Source organism: Schistocerca americana, chromosome 6 (genome assembly GCF_021461395.2).
Source record: "Schistocerca americana isolate TAMUIC-IGC-003095 chromosome 6, iqSchAmer2.1, whole genome shotgun sequence".
Taxonomy (NCBI): Eukaryota; Metazoa; Arthropoda; class Insecta; order Orthoptera; family Acrididae; genus Schistocerca; species Schistocerca americana.
In genome coordinates, this window is record NC_060124.1 from 419,997,371 (window position 1) to 420,011,716 (window position 14,346).

A 14,346-nucleotide genomic window follows, 5' to 3' on the forward strand; every position below is an offset into this window, starting at 1 on the left:
CAGTGAAATGACGTCAGTCATTTGAAGCTTTTTTTGGGGACAACCAACCCCTTTCTGTAGTGGATTTTTAAGCCTTCCTTCTGCTTTTAGTTTCTCCAATTTTTTGAGTTTTGTTCCCATTGCTGCTGGTTTCCATTTTCGGTTTTTTACTGTTTCCTAAGTCATGGACCGGGCGCTAATGACCATAGCAGTTTTGCGCCCTAAAACCAAAACAAACAAACAAACAAACAAAAAAAAAAAAGCCACATTCGCCTCCTAAAGACTACATGTGTGCAGGAGCTTAATACCCTCCACCTCCTGGCCCACACATCTTGGCATGCAGATTGTACTACTCTTCTCCATCTTTACCATGCTCTAGTCTTTTCCAGACTAGATTATGGTAGTGCGGCTTATGGCTCAATGGCTCCTTCAACTTTGCAGCTGCTGGACCCTTTCACCATGGTGGGGCACTTCTGGCTATTGGTGCCTTTTGCACTAGTCGCATTGACAATCTCCTCACAGAAGAGTGGATTCTCTCTCTACAAATATGATGTAGCCAACTCCTGGTTCCTTATGCAATTGCCATTTGCCAATTCCCTGACCATCTGGTGTTCTCTGTTCTCTTTGCCAACAAGTGATGTCTCCCTCCTGACATCTGCCCATGGGTGGGATCCCTCTGTCAGAACCTCCATCTCCACTCATTATAATGCACTGTGTGTCTTTCCTTCTATATCACCCCACCAACCCCCCCCCCCCCCCTCCCCCCTTTCCCTGTGGATGGTGACTAGACCATATAAAAGGACCAACGTATTCCAGGGTCCTAGGATCTGTCGCCTCTCTGGTTTTCCAGCGTGTTGTATGTGCCATCCTTGCAGAGTTCCAGGGTGCTACCATCTTCTACACTGATGGTTCTAAGACAATCAGTAAGGTGGGATACAGTTTCATGTCTCCTACTGGTTTTGAAAACCATTTATTGCCGGGATCATATAACGTGTTTATAGCAGAGCTTCTAGCCATTCAGAGCCTTTCATTTTTTTTATCAGGCCTCCCTCCACAGTGTTTTAATTTGTTCAGACTCAATAAGCAGCTTGCAGACTATCAACTGATGATGATTTTGTAACCCTTTAGTATCTGCTACCCATGACCTCTCCGCCAACTTCTCAGTTGTCTTTACCTGGGTGCCAACTAAAGTGGGCATCCCTGGAAATGAACTGTCTGACCATTTGGGTAGAGAAGCAGATACTTACCCCCATCACCTTTCAAAATTCCAGCTGTAGGTATGTGGATCTACGTCACTCCTCCCCCGTCTCACCTCCCCCCCTCCCCCCCCCACCCTCCTCCCCCCACCCTCCAGGGGTCCACAGGTAAGATTAGGCCCGAGGTATTCCTGCCTGTTGTAAGAGGTGACTAAAAGGGGTTTCACATGTTTCAGCCTTATGTGATGGTCCCCTGTAAGGTTTGACCTCCATTATTCAAAATTTTCTCGAAGAGGGAGCCAATTGGGGAAGGGCATCTTACATGGTGCATCATGTCCGTTATTCATTGAGATCTTTAGCCCACTTTCTTGTCATCGCATTGCAGTCCCACCCATTCTCCATCTCTTGGGCGAGGACACCTTCCTGGGTGCATTTTCTACAATGCAATACGCAGAGTCACTTTCTGCATCGACGATGACCATTGACTTCTTTGCAACTGATATCCAGTGCAGTAGCCAGTCTGTTGTGGTGGAGCCTCAATGTACCCTATTGGTTGTAGCCCCCTGTTCACACAGGGATTGCTCTGCTGATGCCTGCACCATTAACTCCCCACGTTTGCCAAGGGGTAGATGCCCATCCCCCTGGGCCATCAGGACTCCCGGCAATGGCCATCCTGCCAAGTGGCGTTTGCTGTGGCTGGGAGGTGCCCGTGGGGAGGGCCTCTGGTTGGAGTGGGTGGCATCAGGGCAGATGAAATGTGATGAAGTGTAGTACATCATATCTTGCTGTTGGTGTAACACACAGAAGTATGACCCCAAATCATTCCCTTCCTGGCCACAAAATGGGAGGAACGTCAGGCTAAGGATGGCAGTGGATCTTTTTCACCCCGATACCTTATATGTTAGAGAGCTGATGGGGAATGTTTTATGATGATGAAGTCTTAGTTTTTTGTTGAGCATTTAAAGGAGTAGTTTGGGGAGGTTGAGGGATTGTCCAAAATGAGACCTGTGTCAATCTTAACTGAAACAGCATCCTCTGCATATTCATGGGCATCGATCGCTTGTGACAAAGTGGGGGATGTTTCTGAAACCATCATGCCACATAAGAGCTTAAACATGGTCCAGGGTATCATATTTCACATGGACCTTCTTTAGCAGTCCGACGACGAGCTGCATGTCAGTTTAGAGCAGTGAGGTGTTCATTTGGTCTGGCATGTCCATGGGGGTCTGAGGGTATAATCAGGTTGCCACCAGTGCCTTCATCTTGGCCTTCGAGGGTGACACAATATCCGAGAAGGTCAAGGTGATGGTCTACCACTACCACTATATCCCTCCTCTGATGCAGTGATTTAAGTGCTGGAATTTCAGCCATATGGCTTCCCACTGTACTTCCAGCATCACATTTCAAGATTGTGGATGCCCATCACACCCCAATACTCCAGGTGCCCTGCCTCCTATCTTTGTCAGCTGCAGAGAGCAACATTCTCCTTGCTTGCCAGACTGCAGGATTCTCCAGAAAGAAAGGAAAATCATGGAGGAGTAAAAGATCCTGGACAGGCTGAAAGCCTACATCCTTTATGTATGACATATTATGCCACCACTACAACAGTTCTGGCACCATCAGCTCTGCCAACCCCAGCCACCTCTCAGAGCCAAAAAGGAGACCCCTAAGACCAGGGCAATTGCAGTGGCACTCACACCACTGCTACCTACAAGCTCTGCATCTGAGGATGGAGTGGAGATTCTGGCATTCACTGAGGACCTAGATCTCGCCAGACCCTCGGACACAATGGATATAGGTTGATAAGGCAAAAAGTGGGTGGCAGCAGATAAGCCTGAGGCGTAAACTGCCTGTTTGAATGTTCCATGCCTTCCTAGTCTCACCATGACGTCATCCTCCAGTGGAACTGCAGCGGTTTTTTCCACCACCTGGCTGAGCTACAGCAAGTTTTAAGCTTTACACCTGCTTTCTGCATTGCCCTCCAGGAAACCTGGTTCTCGGCAATGCGGACCCCTGCCCTCCATGGCTATAAGGGATATAACAGGAAGCAGAGCAACTATAATAGAGTGTCAGGTGGAGTTTGCGTTTATGTCCTAAGCTCAGTCTCAGGTGACACTGTGCTCTTCAAACCCCTCTTGAAGTTGTGACTGTCAGAACAAGGACAACGCAGAAAATAACTGTCTACAATGTATATCTTCCTCCAGATGGTGCAGTACCCCTGAATGTATTAGCTGCACTGATTGATCAACTCCATAAACTTTCCTTACTTTTGGGTGATTTTAACAGCCATAACCCCTTGTGGGGTAGCACCGTGCTTACTGGCCAAGGCAGACATGTTGAAACTTTACTGTGTCAGTTTGACCTCTGCCTCTTAAATACTGGGGCTACCACACATTTCAGTGTGGCTCATGGTAGTTACTCGGCCATTGATTTATTAGTTTGCAGCCCAGGACTCCTTCCACCTATCCACTGGAGAGCACATGATGACCTGTGTGGTAGTGACCACTGCCCCATCTTCCTGTCACTGCCCCAGCCTAAGGCCGATGGACGCTTCTCCAGATGGGCTTTAAACAAGGCGGACAGGGAACCTTTCACCTCTGATGTCACCATTGAATCTCCTCCACACAGTAACATCGATGTGATGGTTGAGCAGGTGACTACAACAATTGTTTCTGTGGCAAAAAATGTGATCCCTCACTCTTTATGGTGCTCCCGGCATCAAGCAGTCGGTTGGTGGTCATCTGAAATTGCTGAGGCAATTACAGAGCTTCGGCGAGCTCTACTGTGGCATAAACCACACCGTTCCCTGGAGCACCTCATAGCCTTTAAACAACTCCATGCCCATGTTTGCTACCTTATCAAATGATGGAAGCAGGAGTGTTGGGAGAGATACGTCTCGACCATTGGGTGCCATATGTCACTTTCCCAAGTCTGGGCAAAGATCAAACATATTTTCAGTTACCAGACTGCAACAGTTGTTCCCAGTGTTACTGTAAATGGTGTGTTATCTATCGACTCAAATGCGATTGCCAAGCTCTGTGCCGGGGAATTACCCTCCAGCCTTTCACACTCTCAAACGGCAGCTGGAAGGAAGAGTCCTCTCATTCACTACACGCCACAGTAAATTCTATAACTCCCCAACAACAGAGTGGGAGCTCCTCAGTGCCCATGCACATTGCCCCGACACAGCTCCTGGGCCTGATTGGATCAACAGGCAGATGATTAAACATATCTCATGTGACTACAAGTGACATATCCTCATCATCATCAACCAGATCTGGTGCGATGGTGTCTTTCCATTGCTTTGGGGGGATAGCACCATCATTCAGGTGCTCAAACCCGGTAATAACCCGCTTGATGTGGATAGCTATGGGCCCATCAGCCTCACCAACATTCTTTGTAAGCCGCTGGAACGTGTGGTGTGTCGGTGGTTGGGTTGGGTCCTGGAAGCACATGACCTACTGCTTCCGTGTCAGGACGCCTTCTGCCAGGGTCGCTCTACCACTGATAATGTTGTGTCCCTCAAGTCTATCATCTGAACAGCCTTTTCCAGAGACCAATACCTGGTTGCTGTCTTTTCTGACTTACAAATAGCATACAACACGACCTGGAGACATCATATCCTTGCCATATTGTATGAGTCCCGCTCCCAGTTTTTATCCAAAATTTCCTGCCACTCTGCAGTTTCTGTATCCAAGTTGGTGCCTCCCATAGTTCCATCCATATCAAGGAGAATGGAGTCCCACAGGACTCTGTATTGAGTGTATTTCTATTTTTAGTGGCCATTAATGGTCTAGCAGTAGCTGTCAGACCCTCCATGTCACCTTCTCTCTATGCAGACGACTAATGCATTTCGTTCAGTTGCTCCAGTACTGGTCTTGCTGAGTGTTTCCCACAGGGGGCCATCCACAGGGCGCAGTCATGGCCTCTAGCTCATGGTTTCCCGTTTTCCTCCATGAAGACGTGTGTCATGCATTTCTGTCAGCGTCGTACCGTTCATCCGTAACCAGCACTTAATGGCGATCCACTCACTGTAGTGGAGACATATCAATTCTTAGGTCTGGTTTTTGATGCAAGTTTACTTGGTTTCCTCATCTTCTTCACCTTAAATGGAAGTTTTGGCAGCGTCTCAATGCCCTCGGCTGCCTGAGCAGCACGAACTGGGGTGCAGATTGCTCCACGCTGCTGCAGCTCTATAGAGCCCTTGTTCAATCTGGCTTTGACTGTGGGAGTCTGGTTTATGGTTCAGAGGCGCCCTCAGCCTTGCATATGCTCGACCTATTGTACTACTGCAGAGTTAAACTAGCGACAGGAGCTTTTAGGATGAGTCCTGTGACAAGCATACTGGTGAAGACTGGAGTCCCTCCATTGAAGATCAGGTGTGCACAACTGCTTGCCAGTTACATTGCACACGCTCATAACTCTCCTGAACATCCTAATCACTGTCTTCTTTTGCCAGCCAAGGCAGTTCACCTCTCACATAGACAGATCAGGTCAGGTCTAACGATTGTCGGGTTGTATTGATGACGTCCTATGTGACATGTCTGACACGATTGTTCACGCTGCTAGCCTTGCTATCCTGTGCTCATCTGGACCATTTCACTGCCGGCATGTCCTGAGGTGGAGTACGGCCATTGCCATTGCCATCCGTGATTGCCACCGAGCTTTGCAACACCTTAAGAGGCACCCATCTGTTGCCAAACTTATTACCTTTAAATGCCTTTGCTATAAAGCCCATTACTTAATCAAACAGAGCAAACAGATGTGTTGGGAACACTTTGTTTCTTCCCTCAGTTCTACTGTCCCTATGTCACGGGTATGGGCTACACTTTGCTCTCTCCAAGTCTACAGTCAACAGTCAACCTTCTGGGCCTTCACCTCCTGGATGGCATTTGCATGGACCAGTGGAACATCTTGAGACCCATTTTGCAACAACATCAGCATCATCCTCCTATCCAGCTGCTTTGCTTCAACAGAAACAGTGGGCCGAAGCTTCCGCCTTATGTTTTACCCCTTTTCAGTCAGAATCTTAAAACAAACCTTTTACTGAATGGGAACTTCTTTCTGCACTTTCTTCTTCTCATGATATAGCCCCTGGCCCAGACTCCATTCATAACCAACTGCTTCAATATCTCAGTGCTCCACAACGGCATCTTCTCTGAGTGTTTAACCATATTTGGCTCCAAGGTGACTTCCCTTCTCAGTGGAGGGATAGCATCATGGTTCCTGTCCTTACGCCTTGTAAAAAAACCCTGTTTGTTGAAAGCTATTGGCCAATTAGTCTGACAAATATTGTTTGTAAGCTACTTGAATGGATGGTAGCCCATCGGCTCAATTGGGTCCTCGAATCTCAGGCTATAGTGTCCCCTTACCAGTTCGGCTTTCGAGAGGGATGGTCTCTGATCGATCATTTACTTCTCTTGGAATCCACAACTCAGCAGGGTTTTTCCCAGCACTGCTATTTGGTTGCAGTTTTTTTTACCTTCACAAGGCCTATGACATGGCTTGGCACCATCACATCTTTCTTACACTTCATGATTGGGATCTTTGGGTCCCACTTCAGATTTTTATCTGCCAGTTCCTGTTCCACTGGTCGTTCACGGTTCAGGTTGGTACTGTTTTTAGTTCTCCATGGATCCAGGAGAATGGCATCCCACAGGGTTCAGTATTGAGTGTGTCTCTTTTCCTCATTGCTATAGATGGACTTGTGGCCTCCGTCGGTCCTTTGGTCACCCCTGCTCTGTATGGCCTCCGCGGAGCAGCAGCTCCAGGGAGCTATACGGCGTGCCTCTGCTTGGACCATCTCACATGGGTTCCAATTCTCTCCTTTAAAATCACGGATGGTCCACTTCTGTCACCGCACTACGGTCCACCCCGGTCTGGAGCTCTACCTTGATGCACAAGGATTACCTGTGGTCCCACAGTTTCATTTCCTGGATCTTCTTTTCGACAACAAGCTCACTTGGCTGCCTCATATCAGACTTCTGAAGGTAGGATGTTTCCATAAACTCAATGTCCTTCCCTTCCTTGCCCATACCTCTTGGGATGCGGACCGTTCCATCCTTCTGTCTATATCGGGCTTTAGTGCTGTCTTGTTTGGACTATGGTTGCCAAGTTTATGGTTCAGCTGCTTAATCCACACTGTGCCTCCTGGATCCAGTCCACCATCGTGGTATCCGTTTGGCCACTGGTGCCTTCCCTATTAGCCCAGTTGATAGTCCTTTGGTTGAAGCTGGTCTGTCCTCCCCCCCCCCCCCCCCCCCCCTTCCTTTCTGTTCGGTGGTCCCATCTTCTGATTTCTTATGCAATCACTGTCCATGCCTCTCCCACTCATCCTTCCTATTCTATCCTGTTCACAGACCAAGGACGTCACCCACCTGATTCCCGCCTGCCTTGCGTCTCTTCACCATGATTTTCAGCTTCCTTCTTTGTCCTGTCTCCTTATTCCCTCCCCAACACCCCCCTTGGTTAGTTCCTCGGCCCCGGATTCCGATGGATCTCCACCAAGATCTGAAAGATTCCGTTCCCTTGATGGTATTCAGTTGTTTCTTTCTGCCAAATTTTATGGGAGTTTTGGGATGGTGTTGTTTTTTACACTGATGGATCTAAATTTGCTGATCATGTGGGATATTCCTTCAAGTCCTCTGTTGGCATGGAAAATCATCTCCTGCCAACTACATGTGGGGTGTTTACTGCGGAACTGATGGCAAATTCCTACGCCCTTACCTTTATTAAACAGTCTCAACTCCACCAATTTTTGCTATGTACAGACTCAATGAGTGGCCTTCAGGCTATTGACTGGTGTTTTTCCCGCCATGCCTTGGTCTTGGCCATTCATGACCATCTCGCTGATCTTCACCATGCTGCTTGTTATGTTGACTCCCTTTGGGTCCCTGGCCATATGGGTATCCCAGGTAATGAGCTTGCTGGTTGTGTGGCTGGGGGAGCAGTCACCTACCCCCTCCCATGTTGTGGAGCCAGACTGATTGTATGCCATATATTGGTGGCATGTCCCCTTCTTTTTGGCCCTTCATGCTAGGTATAGTCTTCCTGATTCCTTAAATTTAATCTTAGCATGCAATTTACAGATGGCTGAACTGGTCCTTAGTTGCCTCTGTGAAAGTGTTTTTTATTTCCAGATATAAGGTCTTACTTTGCTCTTGGAGCAGGGACAGGATGGTTGTGGTTGGGATTGCTTTTCCAGTCTTCACAGTCTGGGATCCCATGGAAAGATCACCCACTTTTTTCTAGTTTTTATATTTGGCCTCACCTTTTACTGTGTGTTTTTTAACTTCATTATTTTATAAATTGACTCTGCTGACTGGATCCATCCACTATTAGCATCTGTGGCTAACTTTGGAATCACAGGACTAATGACCTCTCCATTTGGTCCCACGAAGAAAAAAAAATGTATAAACACCACAACCACAAAACAAAAACACACACACACACACACACACACACACACACACACACACACACACACACACACACACACACACACACAAAATAGATAGTATTTCACACCAAAATTCCAGTAACTGCAAGGATACCGGTCTCTTAATTGACGCTTGGCACAATCTGACCACTAGAAACAGAAGCGAGACTCGTTACTAAACACCAGAGAATACCACTCAGTGTCCCAGTATACTCTGGCTCTACATCACTTCAGTCTCTGTGATATACTGTTAGAGGTAACTGATGTTAGAAAGTCTGAGATCTCAACCCAACTTTCAATAATATATTCTTGTCTGACTGTAATGTGTGCCGAGTATTCTGCTGCTGTCACTCATTTATTCATCAGAAGCAGTTGAACATGTCTTTGATCTTCTTGTGGACCTTGTCAGTCAGTTGCTCTGCAGTTAATTATGTTATGGCCAACTGTTTGGACAATCTGTCGGTATTGTGCTCCCATGTCCATGGAGCCAATGATTCAACATTTCTCAAAGCCCAGAAGATGGCAGTAAGCTGAATGTGCACATCCTCTTGAGCATGCTGTGTTGATCTTGCCCAGAATGGCAATGCAAAATTCCTGAATCTGACTCCAAAGTTAATGTGTGTCAGACTAGAATTACTTGTTGCTGTGGTCTTCAGGCCAGAGAGTGGTTTCTTGCAGCTTTCCCCACTGCTCTATCCTGTGAGTCTCTTCATATCTGAATAACTACTGCAACCCACATCTTCCTGATTCTCCTTACTGTATTCATCTCTTGGTCTCCCTTCTATGATTCCCCCCACACCCTCATGCACACATTTACCTCCAGTACTAAATTGGTGGTGATGATTCCTTGATGTCTGAGAACATGTCTATTAACTGATTGCTTTTTCTGGTTTAGCTGTGCCACAAATTTCTTGTCTCCCCAATTCTGTCCACTACCTCCTCGTTAATTATGTGATCAACCCATTTAATATCCAGGATTCTTCTTTAGCACCACATTACAAAAGCTTATATTCTCTTCTTGTCTAAACTCATTATTATCCATGTTTCACTTCCATAAATGGCTACACTCCAGAAAAGACCTTCTTACACATAAATCTGTAATTCCTGTTAACAAATTTCTCTTCTTCAAAAATGCTTTTCTTGCCATTGCCAGTCTACATTTTATGTCCTCTCTACATTGGCCTCCATCAGTTATTTTGTTGCCCAAGTAGCAAAACTCATCTACTAATTTAAGTGTCTTGTTTCCTAATCTAATTCCTTCAGCATCACCTGATTTAATTTGACTATATTCCATTAATCTTGATTTGCTTTTGTTGATGTTCATCCTATACTTTCCTTTGAAGATGCTGTCCATGAAGTTTAGTTGCTCTTCAAAATCCTTTGATGCCTCTGACAGAAGTAGAATGTCAGCACCTTGTAATAGTCACATCAACAATGGTGATGCACAAATTTGCATTTAGCTCTAATCTCACCAGACGACCAAAGCTGAGGGTAGTAACTTAGACTCCTGCATATGTCATGGGGTGGGAAGGTAGTACTGGGGGAAAGTGGTCTTTAGTGCCTACAGAGGTGATATTGTCACATAGCCTTGTTAACTGTGTAACATGTAGCACAAGGTTGATGCAGGAAGGCAGCCAAACAGGGTGCCTGCATAAGGCATCACAAAAATCATTAAACTGAATTTCATAGATGTCACCACATATTCATTGTGGAGTATCAAAATGGGTATGTGATGAGTTCGTGTTTCGTAACCCAGTATGTGAGCCTTACTCTGAAGACATCGTGAGAAGTGACATACACACACCTTGATGAGTTGTAACAACATTACTGTACATAATTAATACAGAATGTCCTAAAACTGGGTTCTTACAATTAGTTCTGATCTCTTGTGAGCTTAACTAATAATTATATCATTATAGCAATTAGTATTGTCAGTGATGGTGGAAGAATTGTTAACTAGTTGGCCTCTTACCCAGGTTCTGGAGGTTCACGAATTTGAGATTGTTTTTGCTTTCCTGACTCAAAAACTCTTCACATCTCACGTAGAAAAATACAGATCGTAAATAATCCTTGTATTGTCTTTGACGCATACCCAGTAAAATTGTTTCTTATTCTGATCCCAAATTGTTACTACTGATGCAGATGAGAAAATAGAAATACCTAAAACTTACAGTTGTACTTTCACATGGTGTCCAAAGGTCAGCCAGTGTTTACAGTATTTCTTTCTTTTCTGATATGATTCTAGAAAAGTAAGGTCACTCCCATCTATGAAAAAGAAAATCTGATGTGTAGTACTGTTGCATTTTACCACATCTATTTGTAGCAGCAAACGACAGTGTGTTCTTCAGTTCAGACTTATTACTTACATGAGTATTAGAAACTCCCTCATGGAAATCAGTTTAGATTCAGGAAGTAGCGATCATGTTAAACTCAACTCACTCTCTACACAAGATTTCCTCAGTGTTATGGATAGTAAAAGTGGTCTGCAAATGTACTACCGGTATAGCACCAGTGGCAGCTGCAGTTTTCCATGTATGCTGTTGTGTGTTGGTGGATTACATATGCTGACAAATTGGTAGATACATGATTTAGGGCCAACACCAGTCTATTCCCAGAAGACGACATGTGCATGAGTTTGTGATATGTTTACAGGCCTAATACTGGTAAACTGGTTCCTCTCAGCATTTCCAGATGGCCACTACCTGAAGCTGTATCTGTCAGACCAGGACTTAACAATTCTTGCAGTGCAATTCTGCACTCATCTTCTGGCAGCTGGTGTAATACGTCAAATATCTGATAAAGATGCTGCTGTGGACACTGTCTTCCAGGTGAGCCTTTAACACATTTATCAGTGTGGTTGCATAACTTACTAATGTACTTCTTATACTGAAGACATTCTTGTTTCTGTGCAAAGCTTATTCACTGTTTCAATACACTGTTTGGTTTCCTTACTGGCAGTGTTGTTTTGAAAGTGCTAAAAGTACAGCATAAGGCAGCTAAGATACGCTACACCAAATGAATCCCAAATGAATAAATATATCAATGTGTGGTTTACATAAAGTTATAATGGACAGTATGGTGAATTTTCTAATGTCTGAAAGTAATTTTTTTTCTTTACAGTCACTGTATTATCACAATGTCTTCATTTTAATTTCTTTCTAATGTAACTAAATACTTTCTTCTGGGAGATTTGAAAGAAGCTTCTGAGAGAACTGTGTGTTATATATGGGACTTGGTCAAATAGTATCAAGACAACTTGCACCTCAAACCAATGTCCTGCTGTTAGGTGAAGAGATTCCACTAACATCAGTTGTACTATATCAGATGTAAGTGCATGCTTAACTCGGGTATAGTTTACATGTTTATTATCATGGCTGTCATACCAATTGCTCATAATATTGACGTTGAGCATTGTTACATGCTATAAAGTGAAACTAGAGGAACAATGCTGCATGTTAAATTTCTTCTGGAGTTAACAGCAGCATTGGTCCATGTTGTAAGGCATTCATTTCTTCATGAGTTATATAATGACCTCTTGTTTTAATTTTCACCACAGATAAAAGTATAGAAGTGTCAAGTTAGGTGAATGTACAGAGCAATTTGCATTTGCTGAACAACCATTTGAATGCCCTCCAAATGTTTCCATAAGATGCAGTGGAAGGTAAATCTGTCATATTAGTACCTCACTGATTGCCCTATGTGCAGTAGAATGTCTTCCAATAACTGCAGAAGTATAATACTGCAGTAGCCACCGGAAAGATCGCGGGAGGCGCACATCTGCACGGCACGTCACGGACAGTAGTTGCCGCAAGTAGAGTCCCGTCCACCAGAGGGCACACGAGAATTTGGACGCGACCTCTGCCGATGTAACAACAACAACACAGTCCTGGTCTACGCTAAGTGAAGTGTGATGTAAACGGGAACAGTGTTACTACACAATTGGCGATGAGGGTCATTCTTTTGCATGTTGCGTCGTTGTTCTGGTTTCGCAGCTTCTCAACGGCATAGAGGATTTAGTGCGGGTTTTGGTTGAGCAGCAGATGGAGCTCATGGCCACCATGAAACAAGTGCTTCCGGCGTTGCTCTCCATGCTGTCTGCTCCAGCGCCGTTCCCTCCTCCCTTTCCCCCATATGACGAGATGGTGGAGAATTGGGACGCATATGAACATCGCCTTCGGCAGCATTTCCAGGCGTTTCATGTTGCCGACGCAGAGGTATGTCATTCTCTCCCTCGATGTATCAAGTTTTGCGGCAGCTAGAGCCTTTGCAGAAACCCTCGTCCTTGTCTTTTGACGCATTGTGTTCATTGCTGTCTTCATATTATCGCTGCCGCACGCATGTTGTGGCGGCTAGGGTCGAGTTCTATCAATGCAAGAAACAGCCCCATCAGTCTTACCGGGTGTGGGCCGCTACCCTGCATGGTCTTAGTCGCAAGTGTCATTTTGTCACGGAGCAGTCACGAGAGTCGTACGCCCACGTTATGGTACGCGACGTCATTGTTCATTCGGCCCCTGATAGGGAGGTCCGGCAACGGGCCCTGCAGTTAGAAGACCCTTCCCTTGAGGAAGTCCTGTCCATTGCTCAATCGTATGAAGTCTCTCATGCCGCAGGTCAACAGCTGGAAGCGTGGTGCGACGTCACGGCAGTTCAGGGCAGCGCGTCCGCATCCACTGTGTCCGGGGTGGACGACGTGCGAGCGGTACTTCCAGCCATTACGGCCGCTCCCGCACAGCGCGTAAACAGAATTCCGGCCGCCGGCCCCTGTTGCCGTCCTGTGCGTCATGCTATATACATCATGATCAGTCAGAGTGCCCCCAGCATTGGGCTGTTTGTCGAAAATGTAATAAAAAAGGTCACATTGCTAAAGTTTGCCGCTCAGCCTCAAAAGAATCGAATGAAGCAGGTACAGAGGACGTGGACGTTGACATTCAGGAAGTTTCATCGGGCCAGGCTCCCGACGCAACGGCACGCAAACTCTTTATTGAGGTGTCGGTTCTGTCGTGCCGGTTACAACTGCAAGTAGATATGGGCACGGCAGTTTCGTTGTTGAATGCACAAACTTATTCTGACCTTGGATCGCCCCCGTTGGCGCCAGTTTACCGGCGTCTACGCGGTTATGGTAAACAGTTCATTCCTCTACTGGGTCAATTCACTACTGATGTGACTTACAAATCAGTCACTCGGCCTATTACTTTTATTGTTGTCAGTGATGCAAGCTCTGCTAACCTTTTTGGCCTGGATGCCTTTCAAGCTTTTGGTTTTTCTATCGCTGACACCATACAGTTGGTCTTCGAAGACATTCCCTATCAATCATTGGAATCTTTGATCTCAGACTTTCCTGATATCTTTGAGGAGGGCCTGGGCGTGTTTCAGATTTTGAAGCTCACTTAACGTTGAAGGCGTCGGCTCGCCCGCGTTTTCTACGCGCGAGGCAGATCCCCTTGGCTCTTCGCCCTCAGGTAAAGGAAGAGCTAGACCGGCTGACAGCCCTAGGGGTTGTTCTTCACATTTCTTCTAGTGAGTTGGCTTCGCCCCTCGTTATTGTAAGGAAGCCCTCGGGAAAATTACGTCTTTGTGGCGATTTCAAGGCCACCATTAATTCCCAATTGGTGGTGGACACCTGTCCTTTGCCTCGTGCTGATGAATTGTTCTCCGCCATGGTGGGAGGCCAATATTTTTCTAAAATCGATGTTCCGGAGGCTTATCATCAGATACCACTTGATGAGGACTCCA

The 14,346-nt window shown here is 45.9% G+C and overlaps 1 protein-coding gene across 1 annotated transcript in view; it reads left to right on the forward strand.

The window, feature by feature from the left end:
* Positions 1-14,346, forward strand: part of LOC124620181 (formin-2-like) — a 230,184-nt gene that overhangs the window by 12,484 nt on the left and 203,354 nt on the right. Inside the window, exon 3 of the mRNA XM_047146851.1 lies at positions 11,266-11,441. Coding sequence (XP_047002807.1) covers positions 11,266-11,441 — 176 coding nt within the window. The remainder of the gene's footprint in view (positions 1-11,265; positions 11,442-14,346) is intronic.